Source organism: Scyliorhinus canicula, chromosome 1 (assembly GCF_902713615.1).
Source record: "Scyliorhinus canicula chromosome 1, sScyCan1.1, whole genome shotgun sequence".
NCBI lineage: Eukaryota > Metazoa > Chordata > Chondrichthyes > Carcharhiniformes > Scyliorhinidae > Scyliorhinus > Scyliorhinus canicula.
This window is the reverse complement of record NC_052146.1, coordinates 112,787,270-112,802,627: the sequence shown is the minus strand read 5'-3', so window position 1 is coordinate 112,802,627 and position 15,358 is coordinate 112,787,270. Positions and strand designations below refer to the sequence as shown.

The 15,358-nt window shown below is 49.5% G+C and overlaps 1 protein-coding gene across 1 annotated transcript in view; it reads left to right on the top strand.

Annotated features, from left to right (window-relative positions):
- cnksr1 (connector enhancer of kinase suppressor of Ras 1) overlaps positions 1–15,358 on the top strand; it is a 143,874-nt gene that overhangs the window by 100,173 nt on the left and 28,343 nt on the right. Inside the window, exons 12-13 of the mRNA XM_038798021.1 lie at positions 6,479–6,678; positions 15,260–15,290. Of these exons, the coding sequence (XP_038653949.1) occupies positions 6,479–6,678; positions 15,260–15,290 (231 nt within the window). The remainder of the gene's footprint in view (positions 1–6,478; positions 6,679–15,259; positions 15,291–15,358) is intronic.

Genomic DNA, 15,358 nt, shown 5'->3' with positions numbered 1-15,358 from the left:
GGTCGCTCACCCATAGGCCCCCCCCCCCCCCCCCCCCCCCCCCCCCGTTCCCGGCTTTGGAGGCTCCGAGTCTCTCCATTCCAACAGGATCCGTCTTCGGGCTACCAGAGAAGCAAAGGCCAGAACGTCGGCCTCTCTCACCCCCTGGTCTCCTGGGTCTTCTGACACTCCAAACACTGCCAATTCTGGACTCAGGACTACCTTCACCCACAGTACCTCCGACATCACGTCGGTGAACCCCGGCCAAAATCCCTGCAACTTCGGGCAGGCCCAAAACATGTGAAAATGATTCGCCTCCCCCCACACCCGCACCTATTCTCCACCCCCTCAGAGAACCTACTCATTCTAGCCACCATCATATGCCCCTATGGACTACCTTAAATTGGATGAGACTCAACCTGGCGCATGAGGAGGACTCATTCATCCTCAAAGCTTCCTCCCATAACCCAGCCTGCAGCTCACCCCCAGCTCCTCCCATTTCCACCTAACTACGCCCATTGGGGCGCCCTGCCCTATATATCTCTGACACCCTGCCCTCTCCAGCTCCTGTTCTTGACAGCACCTTGTCCTGCAACCCCAGGGACGGCAGATCAGGAAGTGACGGCACCTGCTTTCTCACGTAGTTCCACACCTGTAAGTATCGGAACCCGTTTCCACTGGGCAACTCGTACGCCTCCACCAGCCCTTCCAAACTAGAGAAACTGCCCTCCACGAACAAATCTCCAAACCGCTCAATCCCTGCCCGCCACCAACCCTGACACCCCCCCCCCCCCCCCCCCCCCCCCCCCCCCAACCCGGTCAATTCCCCCAGAGTGAACCTGTGATTCCCACAGATAGGTGCCCAAACTGAGGCCCCCTCAAGCGGTTGCCACTGTCCCCACACCCTCAGGGATGCCACTGCTACTGGACTTGTGGAGTACCTGGCTGGCAAAAACGGCAGAGGCACCGTCAACAACGCTCCCAAACTAGTACCCTTACATGAGGCTGCCTCCATCAGCTCCCATATCAATGCACCCCCCCCAAAAACTACCCAATTTCTTACCGTGGCTCAAATACCTCATTCACCCATTCCAGGTCCAATACAACTCCACCCTTGTCGTCTTTCACCGTGCCAATCTGCCTCGCCGCTTCCTGAGCTGGTGGGCAAGCAATCTGCTAGCCTTCTCCCTGTACTCGTACACTGCCCCTCTGGCTTTCCACAACTTCCCCACTGTGGGCACCAACCCAAAGTTCATCTGGAGCTTCTGCCTCTCCTTCAACAATCCCGCCTCCGCGTACCTTCTGTCCATCCGCATAATCTTGTCCACTAACGTTGACATCTCTGCCCGCTCCTCCTCCTCCCTGTGGGCCCGAATTGATATAAACTCCCCCTTGAGCACCTCCCATAGCATGGCGGGCGAGTCCTCACACTCTGTCGTTTACCTCCACGTACCCCCAGATGGCAGCCCTCACCTGCTCACACACCTCCTCCTCTGCTAGCAGCCCTTCATTAAACCTCCACAGTGGACCCTGCTAGTGGAGGGGTCCGAGACCACGGTTGCTGAAAATCCCGAGTCCACCACCTCTGCCAGCAACAACTTACCCACCACATGAAAATCATTCCACGAGTCGACCTTATGCACATGGGAGAAGTATGAAAACTCCTTTCCCCTCAGCCTCCCAAAGCTCCTGGGTCAACTCCCCCCATGTGCTCCATAAACCCCTTCAGCTCCTTCGCCACCCTCCTGATCTCTAACTCGATTGGTCCATCCCCGAGTCAATAACCGTGTTAAAGTTCCCCCACCCCCCCATAATAAGCCGGTACGAGTCTAGCTTCGGGATCTTCCCCAATAATCGCCCTTGGTGGTTCATTTGCTTTAGGCTTCAGCCTGAGCGACCGATAGCGGGAGGAATCTTCCCTCTTCCCCCATCAACTCTGCCAACATGTTTGTGAAGTACTCAGTCGGCCTTGGGCCCTCCACCCTCTCACGCAGGCCCACCATTTGCAGATTTTGCCTCCTTGACCTGTTCTCCAGGTCCTCCACCTTAGCACAGCTCTTTGATGGCCTCCACCACTCTCCTCGCCTATCGAGGTGAACTGGTTGTTATGTTGTGACAATGCCTCCTCCATTCCCTTCAAAATCTCTCCTTCCTCCTGCATCTCGACCAACATCTTCATCAATGGCGCCTTTACCGGGGCAATTGCCTTCTCCACCCCTCTTTCATCGCAGTCATCATCTCCCTCTGCAGCACCTCCATATGCTTGGCAAACAGCCTCTTGAACTCCCCCAACATCACCTCGGTCAGAGTTTCCACTGTGAGGGGGGCGTCCCAACCCAGCGACCCAGCCCCGCCATCTTTCTTCCTACAGGACTCACAGACTCACTCAATGGTGAACGTGTGCTCGCCCCCTTCTTCACCTTTCCACTTCTGCTAGCAATGACTTACCCACCACATGAAAATCATTCCACGAGTAGACCTTATGCACGGGAAATTGCTCGGGTCCAAGATAAGGCGGGACCCTCTGAAAGAGTACCCTACCTAGGCTCAGGCCCCAACCCTAACCCCATCTAACCTAACCTTTTGGACACTAAGGGGCAATTGACCTAACCAGCACATCTTTGGACTGTGGGTCTTCAACATTTTACACCTTCCTTATAACTTCCCACACCGACCCATTCACAAACTACCCCTGAAACCAGGCATAAAAGTCCATAAACCAGGGTACTTCACAAAGATGTTGGCAGAGTTGATGAGTGAGGGGGAAGATTCCTCCTGCTACGAGCTGGAAGGGCACATCGGTCGCTCAGGCCAAAACCTAAAGCAAATGAACCACCAAGGGCGGTTATAAACGGCTTTCATAAGTTCCATGTGAACGAGAAGGTCTTGAGCTGGGTGAAGCAGAGTCGACAGAAGAGAGGTCAAATGGGAAGGCGTTGGTATATGAATATACCAAGATCTGACGGCGGAGCTGGCGAGAAGGCGGGCGACTTTTGGATGGGTGAAAGTGGCATCGTACAGCAGTGGAGTGAGGTGTGGAGTGGTCTACACTGCAAAGTTGAGAGTGACTCACAATTCGAGGGATTTTTATTTTGAGATGGTGGCGGCGGCAGAGGCTGAAGTACTGGGACTGAAATGAGAGTTGGGATTTGGACTTTGTGGGGACGGATGTGGTGTTTTTTCTTTTGGAGGGGTTTCTATTTGATGGGGGTTTGTTTTTCTGTTTCTTGAATGGGAGGGTTTTGTTACATTTGTTCACGTGTATTGGGTTTATTCCTTTTTTCTGTGGGCACGGTTTTGTATTCTTTAATATGAGGGAGATGGGGGATTGTTAGGGCATATGGGGCCGGGTTAATGAAGAGGGGGATGGAAGGAGTGGGGGGATTGCTGGCAGGGGTCACAGCACTAGCAAGCGAAGGTTGGCTAGTGAATGGGAATGTGGTGGGGGGCAGGGGAACCAGGTTGAACAGGTTTCGATGAAGCTGGGAGGTGTGAAAGATGAGTGGAGGGCACTGATACTGGAGGAGGTGTTTCAAGAGGAAGTGAATGGGGGGATTCTGGGAGGGGGAGGAGTTCAACGGTAACGAAAGGTTGGGGTGAGCCTGGACAGGGGGGCACGTGCTGGAGTTATGATGATGGCGGATAGGAGAGGGGGAGGAGGGCGGTAAGAAACTCCCGGTCAGAATAGTGACGTGGAACATGAGGGGGTTAGGGGTCTGATGAAGAGATCAAGGGTTTTTACACATTTGAAGGCATTGGTTGGGCTCAAGAGGGAGATGGGAGGAGTGGACCCATGCAGGTTTTTACACCCAAGGGATCGGGAGTATTCGTTTTTCTCCCCGGTGCACAAGGTGTATTTGATGATTGACTTTTTTTCTGGTGGGAAAGGTGCAGTTAGCTGGGGTTAAGAGGTCAGAGTATTTTTCAATTCTGATCTCAGATAATGCTCTGCATTGAAAGGATGTGGTATTGAAGAAGGGACAGCTCAGAGGCGGGGGTGAAGAATGGATGTGGGATTATTGGTGGATTGGAGCTTCAGCGACAAAATAGGGAAGGTGATTGAGGAGCATGTGGGGTTTAATTGCAGGGGGGAGGTCTCACTGTCAGTGATCTGGGAGCCACTGAAGGTGGTGGTGAGGGTGAGGTGATCTTGTTTAAGGCTAAGGTGAATAGAGAGGAGAGGGAACGGCAACAGCTGATGGAAGGGATTTTATAGGTGGATGGAAGGTATGTGGGGACCCGGAACCAGGGTTCCTGGCAAAGAGAAAGGAGTTGCAAGTGAGGTTTGATCTATTGTCCTCGGGGAAAGTGAAGCGTCATTTGAGAAGAGCGAGGGGAGCTGTCTGATAATGGGGAGAAGGCAGAGTGAGGGGGAACTGCCTGAGTATGGGAAGAAGGCAGGAGGGGAGCTGCCTGAGTATGGGGAGAAGGCAGGAGGGGAGCTGTCTGAGTATGGGGAGAAGGCAGGGTGAGGGGGATCTGTCTGAGTATGGGGAGAAGGCAGGAGGGGAGCTGCCTGAGTATGGAGAGAAGGCAGGAGGGGAGCTGCCTGAGTATGGGGAGAAGGCAGGAGGGGAGCTGCCTGAGTATGGAGAGAAGGCAGGAGGGGAGCTGCCTGAGTATGGAGAGAAGGCAGGAGGGGAGCTGCCTGAGTATGGGGAGAAGGCAGGGCAAGGGGAAGACTTGCCTGAGTATGGGGAGAAGGCAGGAGGGGAGGAGTTGCCTGAGTATGGGGAGAAGGCAGGAGGGGAGGAGTTGCCTGAGTATGGGGAGAAGGCAGGACGGAGGGGAGGAGTTGCCTGAGTATGGGGAGAAGGCAGGGCAAGGGGAGGAGTTGCGTGAGTATGGGGAGAAGGCAGGACGGAGGGGAGAAGGCAGGACGGAGGGGAGGAGTTGCCTGAGTATGTGGAGAAGACAGGGCAAGGGGAGGAGTTGCCTGAGTATGGGGAGAAGGCAGGAGGGGAGGAGTTGCCTGAGTATGGGGAGAAGGCGGGGCAAGGGGAGGAGTTGCCTGAGTATGGGGAGAAGGCAGGGCAAGGGGAGGAGTTGCCTGAGTATGGGGAGAAGGCAGGACGGGGGAGAGGAGTTGCCTGAGTATGGGGAGAAGGCAGGGCAAGGGGAGGAGTTGCCTGAGTATGGGGAGAAGGCAGGACGGGGGAGAGGAGTTGCCTGAATATGGAGAGAAGGCAGGACGGAGGGGAGGAGTTGCCTGAGTATGGGGAGAAGGCAGGGCGGAGGAGTTGCCTGAGTATGGGGAGAAGGCAGGACGGAGGGGAGGAGTTGCCTGAGTATGGGGAGAAGGCAGGGCAAGGGGAGGAGTTGCCTGAGTATGGGGAGAAGGCAGGGCAAGGGGAGGAGTTGCCTGAGTATGAGGAGAAGGCAGGACGGAGGAGAGGAGTTGCCTGAGTATGGGGAGAAGGCAGGAGGGGAGGAGTTGCCTGAGTATGGGGAGAAGGCAGGACGGAGGGGAGGAGTTGCCTGAGTATGGGGAGAAGGCAGGGTGAGGGGGAACTGCTTGAGTATGGGGAGAAGGCAGGGTGGGGGGGAACTGCCTGAGTATGGGGAGAAGACAGGGTGAGGGGGAACTGCCTGAGTATGGGGAGAAGGCAGGACGGAGGGGAGGAGTTGCCTGAGTATGTGGAGAAGACAGGGCAAGGGGAGGAGTTGCCTGAGTATGGGGAGAAGGCAGGAGGGGAGGAGTTGCCTGAGTATGGGGAGAAGGCAGGGCAAGGGGAGGAGTTGCCTGAGTATGGGGAGAAGGCAGGACGGAGGGGAGGAGTTGCCTGAGTATGGGGAGAAGGCAGGGCATATGTTGGCAGATCAGCTCCAAAGGGTGGCCTCGGTGGGGGAAATTGCTCGGGTGCAAGATAAGGCGGGACCCTCTGAAAGAGTACCCTACCTAGGCTCAGGCCCCAACCCTAACCTAACCTTTTGGACACTTGGGGGCAATTGATCATGGCCAATTCATCTAACCAGCACATCTTTGGACTGTGGGAGGAAACCGGAGCACCCGTAGGAAACCCACGCAGACACTGGGGGGGGGGGGGGGGGGGGGGGGGGGGAGTGAAAACTCCAAACTCCACACAGAGAATCACCTGAGGCCGGAATTGAACCTGCTGTGAGGCAGCAATGCTAACCACTGTGCAACCATGCTGAATGGGATGAGAAAAATATCAGTCATGATTGAATGGCGGAGCAGACTCAATGGGCCGAGTGGCCTAATTCTGCTCCTATGTCTTATGGTCTGTATGGTTGGAAAGATTTACAAGTTAATATTCAACCTGTATGACACATTATGAATGCACCTTCCTCGGTCATCAAGTTCTGGAATGGGGCTTCAGGTTCAGAGGCAGGGACACTGCACCACAAGACCTCCTTATTCCAATATATGTTCTACAATAATGCAGTATATTGTTGGCACAATGCCTTTCTGTGTTATGTAATTCACTGTATTCCTATCCCAGTATGTGTTAGAGTTGTGTGTATTTCATTTTTGCAGGTGAGCACATGCAGTTAATGAGTCCAATGACTGAAGAGAGCACTGTCACTTCCTGCAATGAAGGGGAGCTGGTAATTGATGAAACATCAACCCCCCAATCTCCAAGGATAAGTGAGCCTCATAATGTTGAAGATGGAATTCAAAATGATTCTGGCCATGAGGGAACACCTAAATCATCATTAGCAGATGATGATAGAGAGGTGAGGACCAAGTGTTGTGTTGTGCCATTGTTTACCATGAAATTTGTACACTTTTAAAGCCCTTTGTTCAAGGAAGTGTTTATCTTGGTCAGTATAAGCAGGAGCAATCTTACAGAAAATAATGGGTGCGGTTCTCCGGCCTCGTTGCGTTCTTGCTCAAGCGTAACGAGGCCGGTCAATAGCGAGAGAGGCCAAAAATGAGATCCGTGCCCGGCGACAAACAGGTTGTGATGCAACCGGCCATAGGCGAAATCAGGATCTCGCCATAGCGTAGCGAGAAACCAATTATCACCACTTAAGCCCCATTTCTATACAATTAACGAGAGCGACACCATATCCAATGGCCTTCCGTCATTCAGTGGCCTCCACAGCAAGTGTTTACACTGATGCTGATTAGTACTCCTTTTTAAAAACATTAATCTGATTGAAGGGCTTGTGGGGAGCCGAGGAGGTTAGTCGCCATCTTTGCTCACAGGTAAAGAGCCCGGGGGGGGCTGGGATTGCCACCCCAGTACTTGGCGGGGGATCCTCACAGGGTTGGGCAACTATGGAGGGGGATGTGCTGGGTGGGGGTAGCCCGGGGGGGGGGGGGGGGGGGGCAAATGCTTGTGGACCACCATGCCAACCCCTGGATGCCATCCCCATTCCGGGGCAACCCTTGTCTCTGCCCCACCGATCACCCACAACCCTCACCAACTGCTGAGGCCTCGGGCCGCATGGCTGAAGGCTATTGCTAATAGGGTATTGGCAATCGTGATTAAGTGAGCACTTGACACATGCCAAGTGGATTCCTGTGGGTGTGGATATAGCATGTGGGAATCATTGGTTCTCATTCCAAACAAACCTTGGTGCTTGGACACTGTGCATGAACACTGGGAGGCAACATCCCATACACTGCAGCCAACATCCGAACACCCAGGGGATGGGAAACAGCTCCGGGTGCATGTCCACGGCTAAAGGCTGGGTGAACACCATGGAGGGGCGGGATGCCCAGAGAGATGGGCAAAGTGTCTGGGGGTCAGCCCGCATTGCGGAAGAAAATGACAGAGGCATCATAATAGTTGTGCAAAAAGTTGTTTAATGTGCTGTACAATACCCCACTCACGAGGTGCCCCCCCCCCTTCTCCCAACCCCGATGCCCCCCCGTGATCCTCAATGTGCCTGCCCCTTCTATAACTCTATCACTACGTCTTGGTGTTTCCCCAGGATGCACATCCGAGGTGGAGGCAGCCAGCTGCTTACCTCGTCCTGTGGCCTTCGATGGCCCTGGCGGGCGTCCTCTGAGGCTCTGGGGCTGGAGGGCCCTGGCTCACTTGTCGGCGGTGTTACGTGGGTAGAAAACGATACTAATACTACTAATGAACCGTAAACTGTTAACAAAAAGAATACGAGTGCTAAAAGAAAATATGACTATCCATGATGACTCCTCAAGGTTGCAATGTCATGTGGTGTAGTTCTATTGCCACCTGCTGGTTGGAGGTCTAACATAATAACATACAGAATTGCTCATGTATATCATTACATCTCCTTTCCTTGAGATTTTAACAAAGATATAATATACATCATTCCAACCAATTATCATACATATGATTCGCATAGCATAACAATTCAGATTATTTACAATTACAGAGTCCACTATGGATTAAGTCTGTCAGGCTTCTTTCGATGTCTCGTTGACCGTCTAAGCTTTTGTTGATCTGCCGAATCTGCTTGACATTCTAGTGGCTCTGAAGATGCCTCTGTTGGAACTGCATTGCTCTGGGTATCTTTAAGTTGTACACATGATTCCTGTTCAGGTTGCGTTGGTTTAGATAGACAGAAGTTTTCACACACATCATCTGCTGACGGTGAAGTAACAGGTTGCTGAATTTTTAACAAAGCTCTTCTATTCCTCCCGAGTACCTGGCCTTGTTCTGTGATGACTGTGTAGGAACTCAGACCTACCTTCTGTATCACCTTCGCACACTTTGACCAGCCATCAGGATCCTCCACCCGTACGATATCATTGTGTTCTAAAAGATGTATTCTCTCGAAGGGAAAGAGTGCTTGACCTGTCATAGTGTCTCTTCTGCTTCCTCTTTTGAGACTGCAGTTGATGTTTTATTTTGTGACTTGCTTGTTGATTTGAAAGACATGCCAACATTGTTCTTATCTTCTTGTTCTATCAGTAATTGTGATGGTGATGCTCACTAACTAAGAAATGCCACATATGGGTCATCCTGGCTGTCCATTGATATTTTAAGTAATTGTTGCACACTTTTCTCTGCCTTTCCATTTGACTGCGGATATAAAGGACTGGATGTATGTGACATGCTTGAAGTTGTACTTCTGCGCAAATTCCCTCCATTCCTGACAAGCGAAACATGGAGCATTGTCACTCATGACAACCTGTGGAATGCCATGACGAGCAAAGATAGCTTTGGTATGCATTATAACACACCGGGCTGACGAGCTGGATAACTGTGCCACTTCAGGAAAATTGGAAAAGTAATCTACGACCAGTACTCTTTCCCTTTGAGATAATACAAATCTATCCTTCCTTTCTGCCATGGCAGTGTCAATATGTCACCCATCTGCATTAATTTTTTCATTTGTCTATGTTGGGAATTTTTGACTTGTCGCGCATTCCTCTACCATCCTTTGTCTCTTGTTGATCCCTGGCCAATATACCATGTCTCGTGCTCAATTCCAAGGTGGCCCTCGTCAATTTTTTGTAAAGTTTCAGCTTGCAGAGACTGTGGTATTTGTTCTTTGTTGCCTTATAGGGAATCCATTGGCCACACTTAGTTCTGCTCTGATGCTGTGGTACTTTGAACATGACGCATTTGGCCATCCCTCGTTGAGATTCTTGATTACGATCTGCAGAACTTCAACCTTTTGGTTTTTGCTACTATTAGTTTTGATTTTTTATCAGACACCGGTAGTGTCCTAGTTATCAAATTGACATGTACTTGCACATCGCCTTCAATCTGATTGTCTTCTAGCACAGCTGGAGCCCTTGATAGCGCAGCTGCAACTACAATGTGCTTACCTGGAGTGTACATTAGATCAAAATCATGCTGTTGGAACTTCATCATCCTTCTCTGTATGCATGGTGACATTGTTGCTCCTTTTAATAATGGAATACTATCCCATCAGTGTCACCAATAATGTTGCCAAATTAACTAGATATGGCAGTTATTAATGATAATATTGCTTTTCAGAGTCGCCAGGTATCAAATGGTACCACCACAAGGCTTTACCGGATATCGATCAAAGACCAAACACCCAGTTAGTCAGTTCAAGTTCAAAGATAGTTTGTTTATACACAAGGATTACTTCGATATGCAACATAAAACACTACAAGTTAAACTACACCTAACAACTACAATAACCTATACTTAACTTCAGGGCAACCGGCTCTTTGCAGATGAACAAGGCCTTTGTTCAGATCTTACGTGGCTGGGTAGAAGAAGTGGCTTCGTTTCTGCTGGGTTCAGCCGTCTGGTAGAAATTGTTGGTCTTGAACTTGTCTTCTGGTCGTAATGCTACACTTGGTTTTAGGCGTAGGCTGGAGCCAAGAGAGACCGAACACACGGCTGTGTCTCTTTTTATCCCTCTGGGATTTTGAGCTCTTTGGGGCGGTCCTTAGCTTTAGACCCAATAATTCGACAGGCTTCAATCACTGCCTTCGATTTTGGCCAATAAAGGGGAGGGTGCCTTGATCGCTGGGCGTGTCCTGAGCGGTCATTGACCTTGGCTGTTTGGGCTTTCTTCGCAAAAAGAGTGGCGCCAGTTAGTCTCCATCTGTATCGGTTACCTGAGTACAGTCCTTTTGTTCTGGGGAAATAGCCATTAGAATGCAAACAAGCGGGGGTTTCGATCGCATCTAGCTATCTGGGTTGCAAATACACACAAACTCTGAGTGTGTCTGAGTCCTGGGTTGGCCATAATTCCCATGGTCCTTTGCAGATGGCCATCTGAGATGGCTACAACATCTCACTTAGGTTTTTTTTGATGGTCTGTGATCCGTTTCCACCAGGAAAGTTGGTAGGCCAGACACATAGATAAAAACTTTTCCAAGCCATTAACTAGTCCAAGACATTCTTTCTCAATTTGAGTGCATCGACACTCGGGAGTCAGTCATGGACCTAGAATCTAGACAACTGGCTTCCAATCCTCTCCATCTTCCTGCTGTAACAAAACTGCACCTAACCTATCCTTCGATGCTTTGCCGAGATTTTTGTTTTCTTGGTTGGGTTGAAAAATGCTAGCACTGGAGCTGTTGTCAAAGCTGTCTTCAGAGTAAGCCATTCTTGCTCATGCTTATCTGTCCATTCAAAAGTATTCACCTTCTTGATAACTTCTCTCAGACACGTTTTCTTGGCTGACAAATTTGTAATAAATTTGTCTATAAAGTTGATCATTCCTAATATCCTTAGAACTCCTTTCTTGATGGTCATGGCATATTCATTGCCTGAATTTTCATTTGATTGGGATGTACACCATGAGCAGATTTGCCCCCCAGAAACATGATTTCTTTAATGCCAAATTGACACTTGGCTTTGTTCAATCTCAGTCCATACTTCTTAACTGTTTGTAGTACTTTGATGAGCCGGTCGTTGTGTTCCATCTTTGTAGAACCCCATACTATTATATCATTAACATACACATGGACTCCTGGAATACCTTCCAAAATGTGCTCCATTGCCCTGAGAAAGATTTCAGATACGGATATTATCTCAAAATGCATTAGAAGAAAACAGAAGCGCCCAAATGGAGTGCTAAACGTACGATATTTTGTATTATCTTCATCCCATTTGAGTGCCAAAAACTCTGCGATGCATCCAGTTTACTAAAGCACGTGGCACCTGACATTTTGCTCTCATTTCTTCAGGTTTTGGTATGGGATAGTGTTCTCGCTTGATGTTGTTATTGAGGTCTTTAGGATCCATGCATATTCTTAACTCATTAATGCATTTCTTAACACACAACATTGAATTTACCCAATCTGTTGGTTCTTCAATTTTCTTGATAACCCCCAGATTGTCATTCTATCAAGTTCAGCTTTCAACCGAACCTTTAATGGTGCTGGTACTCTCCTAGGAGCAAGTATTACAGGTTGCGCAATATCCTTTAGTTGAATTCAGTAAGTAAATGGCAAGACACTGAAACCTTGAAAAATCTCTGTAAATGCTTGAACTATTGAATCCACCGATCCTCTGTGTGCATTCAAAGCACAGTCAGCACTGTATACTCTCTCGACTAACTGAATTGATTCACAAGCTTCCACACCTAGTAACGATTCACGATCTGAGGCTACAACTGAAAATTTGCCTTTATGGAATTCTATCTTTGACTTGAACTTCAAGCTCACACACTCCTAAAGGATGAATCCTTTGACCATTGTAATCTTTTAAAAATACTAGTCTGTTCAAAATCTTGGGCTTCATTCTCATTGCTTCAATATCTTTGATACTAATGAGATTCTCTCGCTCCTAAGTCAAGTTTGATATTTATAAACATTTGGGGTGGGATTCTCTGAAAATGGGACTATGTCCCCATGCCAGTGGGAAAACTGGCGCCAACCACTCTGGCGTCAACAGCCCCTGAAAGTGACGAATTCTCCAATTTCTTGAGAGCTAGGTTGACACCGGAGTGGTTGGCGCCGCTCCAGCTGGCATTGAAGGGCCGGTGTGAGTTTGCACATGCATGGAACAGCCGGCATGATCTTGCGTATGCGCGGACCGGGCAGCATATTTCCGCCCATGCGCAGGGGTTCCCTTCTCCACGCCGGCCCCCGGGCAATATGGCGGAGCCCTACAGGGGCCCGGCGCGGAGAAAGAAGGCCCCCCCCACGTGGAACCAACTCGCCCACAGATCGGTAGGCCCCGATTGCGGGCCAGGCCACTGTGGGGGCCCCCCAGGACCGCCCCCACACACTTACCTGCCAGGTCCCGCCGTGCGCGAGGTAATTCACGCTGGCGGTACTGCGCAATCTTTATGCCACTTGGCCCATCGGGGCCCGGAGAATCGCCGGGGGTGGGGGGGGCACTGTCATCGGCCCACGACCGGCGTGGCGGGAATCCCGCCAGCATCTGAAAAACAGCGCCGGAGAATAGGGCAGCCGGCGCCAGGGTGGGATTTGCGCCTCCCCGGGGATTCTCCGACCCGGAGCAGTGGATGCTCCCTTGGGGGGGGGGGGGGGGGGGGGAAATGTGGGGGAGGGGGTGTGTGCGTTGGTGTCTACTCACTCATGCTGCCTGATGTAGGTCGCTGACCTTCCTGCACCCTGGCCAGTCCTCTTGGTCATATTGTTGGAATTAATGGCTGCCACCACCTCATCCCAGGCAGCAGTGGCTGCCCTGTGGCTCACCCTCTGGGACCCATGGGGAAACTGAAACTCTCCTGGTCTCCACCGCGTCCAGGAGCCTCCCCAGGTCATCATCCCCAAATCTTGGCGCTAGTCTTCTCTGCGCCATTATTGCGAGCTGGCTGGGATTCGCTGAGCAAGTGCAGTTTAAGTGCTGCTCGACTTTGTAGCTGGTGTGTGCGGTCCCGGCGAATCAGACAGCAAGCCGTTATTTGTGGTGGAAAGCCCGCGAGGCATCGTTAAGTGGACCAATTAATGTTGAATTACGTTGCTGGTTTCGCTGGGCTGAGCGCCGGGAAGCTTGCGGCAATTCCCGCTCGCTACCACACTGGGAAATTATTCCGGAGAATCGCGCCCAATTTGAAAGAGAACATTGGTATAACGTAGTATCAACATCAAACACTCCCAGGTCAGCAGGTGTTCACTGATGATTATAGTGTTCAGTTCCATTCACAGTTTCTCAGACAACAAAACTGTCTATACCCGGATGTGCTAAGACCAGGACAACATCCAGCCTTGGGCTGATAAGTCGCAAGTAGCATTCATCGGTGTCGGGCAATGATCATCTCCAACGAGTGAGATTCTGCTTGTGTTCTCTCAACATCAGAATTGTTGAATCCTCCACCACCAACATCCTGGAGGTCACTATTGAGTGGTTTGTATTTGTCTGTTCAATTGGGAAGCACCAACATCCGCACAGAGGACAGAACCACAAGTAATTTACAGTCCTCCAAGATAAGTCGGGAGATAGCTAATGTTCTTGTTTACCTATAATTCCTTATGAAAATAAATTTAGAGTACACAATTATTATTATTTTTCCTATGAAGGCGTAATTTAGCGTGGCCAATTCACCTACCCTGCACATCTTTGGGTTGTAGGGGTGAGACCCACGCAGACACAGCAACCCAATGTGCAAACTCCACACGGACAGTGACCTGGGGCTGGGATCTAACCCTAGTCCTCGGCTAACCACTGTACCACCGTATTTACCTATAATTCTTCAGCTTCAGATAGTTCAGTATTGTCTGCAGATTGTGGATAATTATTTCTCTGCATAACAAACAAGAGTTCTGACATTATGAGGCAGAAATGGGGATTAAAGGATAAAGGGATCAGCAGAATTAACACAAGCAGATTTAAGACATTAACAAGATGCTCAAGATATTGTGAAGTTTCAGCTATGTTAATTCTGTTTGGTCAGTAATCCCAAACTTCTTGTACAAAGATGTCACTCTGTACGTTTAAATCAAAAATCTACAGAAATGGACAGACAAACCCAAACCACTACACAAAAGTGTAGCATTGAGAGAGTGTATTTTTAAGGAGGAATTCTGATGGTGAAATATTTAAAATAAAGCTGATTAAACAGGAAGCCTGGGGCTGCGGAGCACAGTACAAAAACATATTGAACAAAAGATCCAGTGATTCTCCTCAGTTAGTTGTGAGCGTTTGTGCACAGAGTAAAGTATGTAGTGTGAGTACTGCTTTTTGAGATCCTAAATTGATTATTAAAAGATAATTCAGATAAGTTTTTAACATTGCACAGATGCTGCTTTTTATTTGTTTGGTGCCACTCCTCTACCTGCCATGAAGAAACTGGTGCCGGGAGTCTGATTTAAAAAAAAGTAACAAGTAACATTGAGCAAGGTAGATTAAAGAGACAAGAAAGAAAATTACATCAAGTCAAAGGGAGTAATTGATAATAGTCCAGAATTGTTAGGGATGGGGGTTCTTGATGTGAAACAGAGTCGGTCACCAAAAGTTCAATCCAAGGCTTGTGGGAAGATACCAGTTTCCTAATCTGAGATAGGTGCAAGCACTGAATTCTTGTGTGCGGTTAAGGTGGTGACTGGGCTAAGGTTCAGAGATTTACAAGGTCCTGGTTGCCAGCAAAAATTGCTGCTCGTGGATATTGCATTCGTGCTCCTTACTGGCTATACACCATGCCTTCTTATTAATTACCTTAAAACTGTGAATTTAACTACTTCCCACTGTATTGATGCCCTTGTGACTGACATCTCACTGTGTTGATACCAGTGTAACTGAATCACTCCCTCAGATGTGCACATCTGAGACTGGGGTAGGAGAGAATTGTGTATGCCTTGAGAGCACTAGAGAGTCCGTGCAGCACCCTGTGGCTTTATTTCCTGTTTGCCAATGTATTGTAACCATGGTTGGTGTAACTGTTTTGAAGTGTTTAATAACTTACCGTTTTGTTACCTTTTCAGGTGAAATTACGGAACAGGCGTAAGAAAAAAGGTGAGTGCGGGCCTGTTGTCTGAAAACCTTTACCTCCCAGATATTTATCCCATTGCACTCATTCCAGA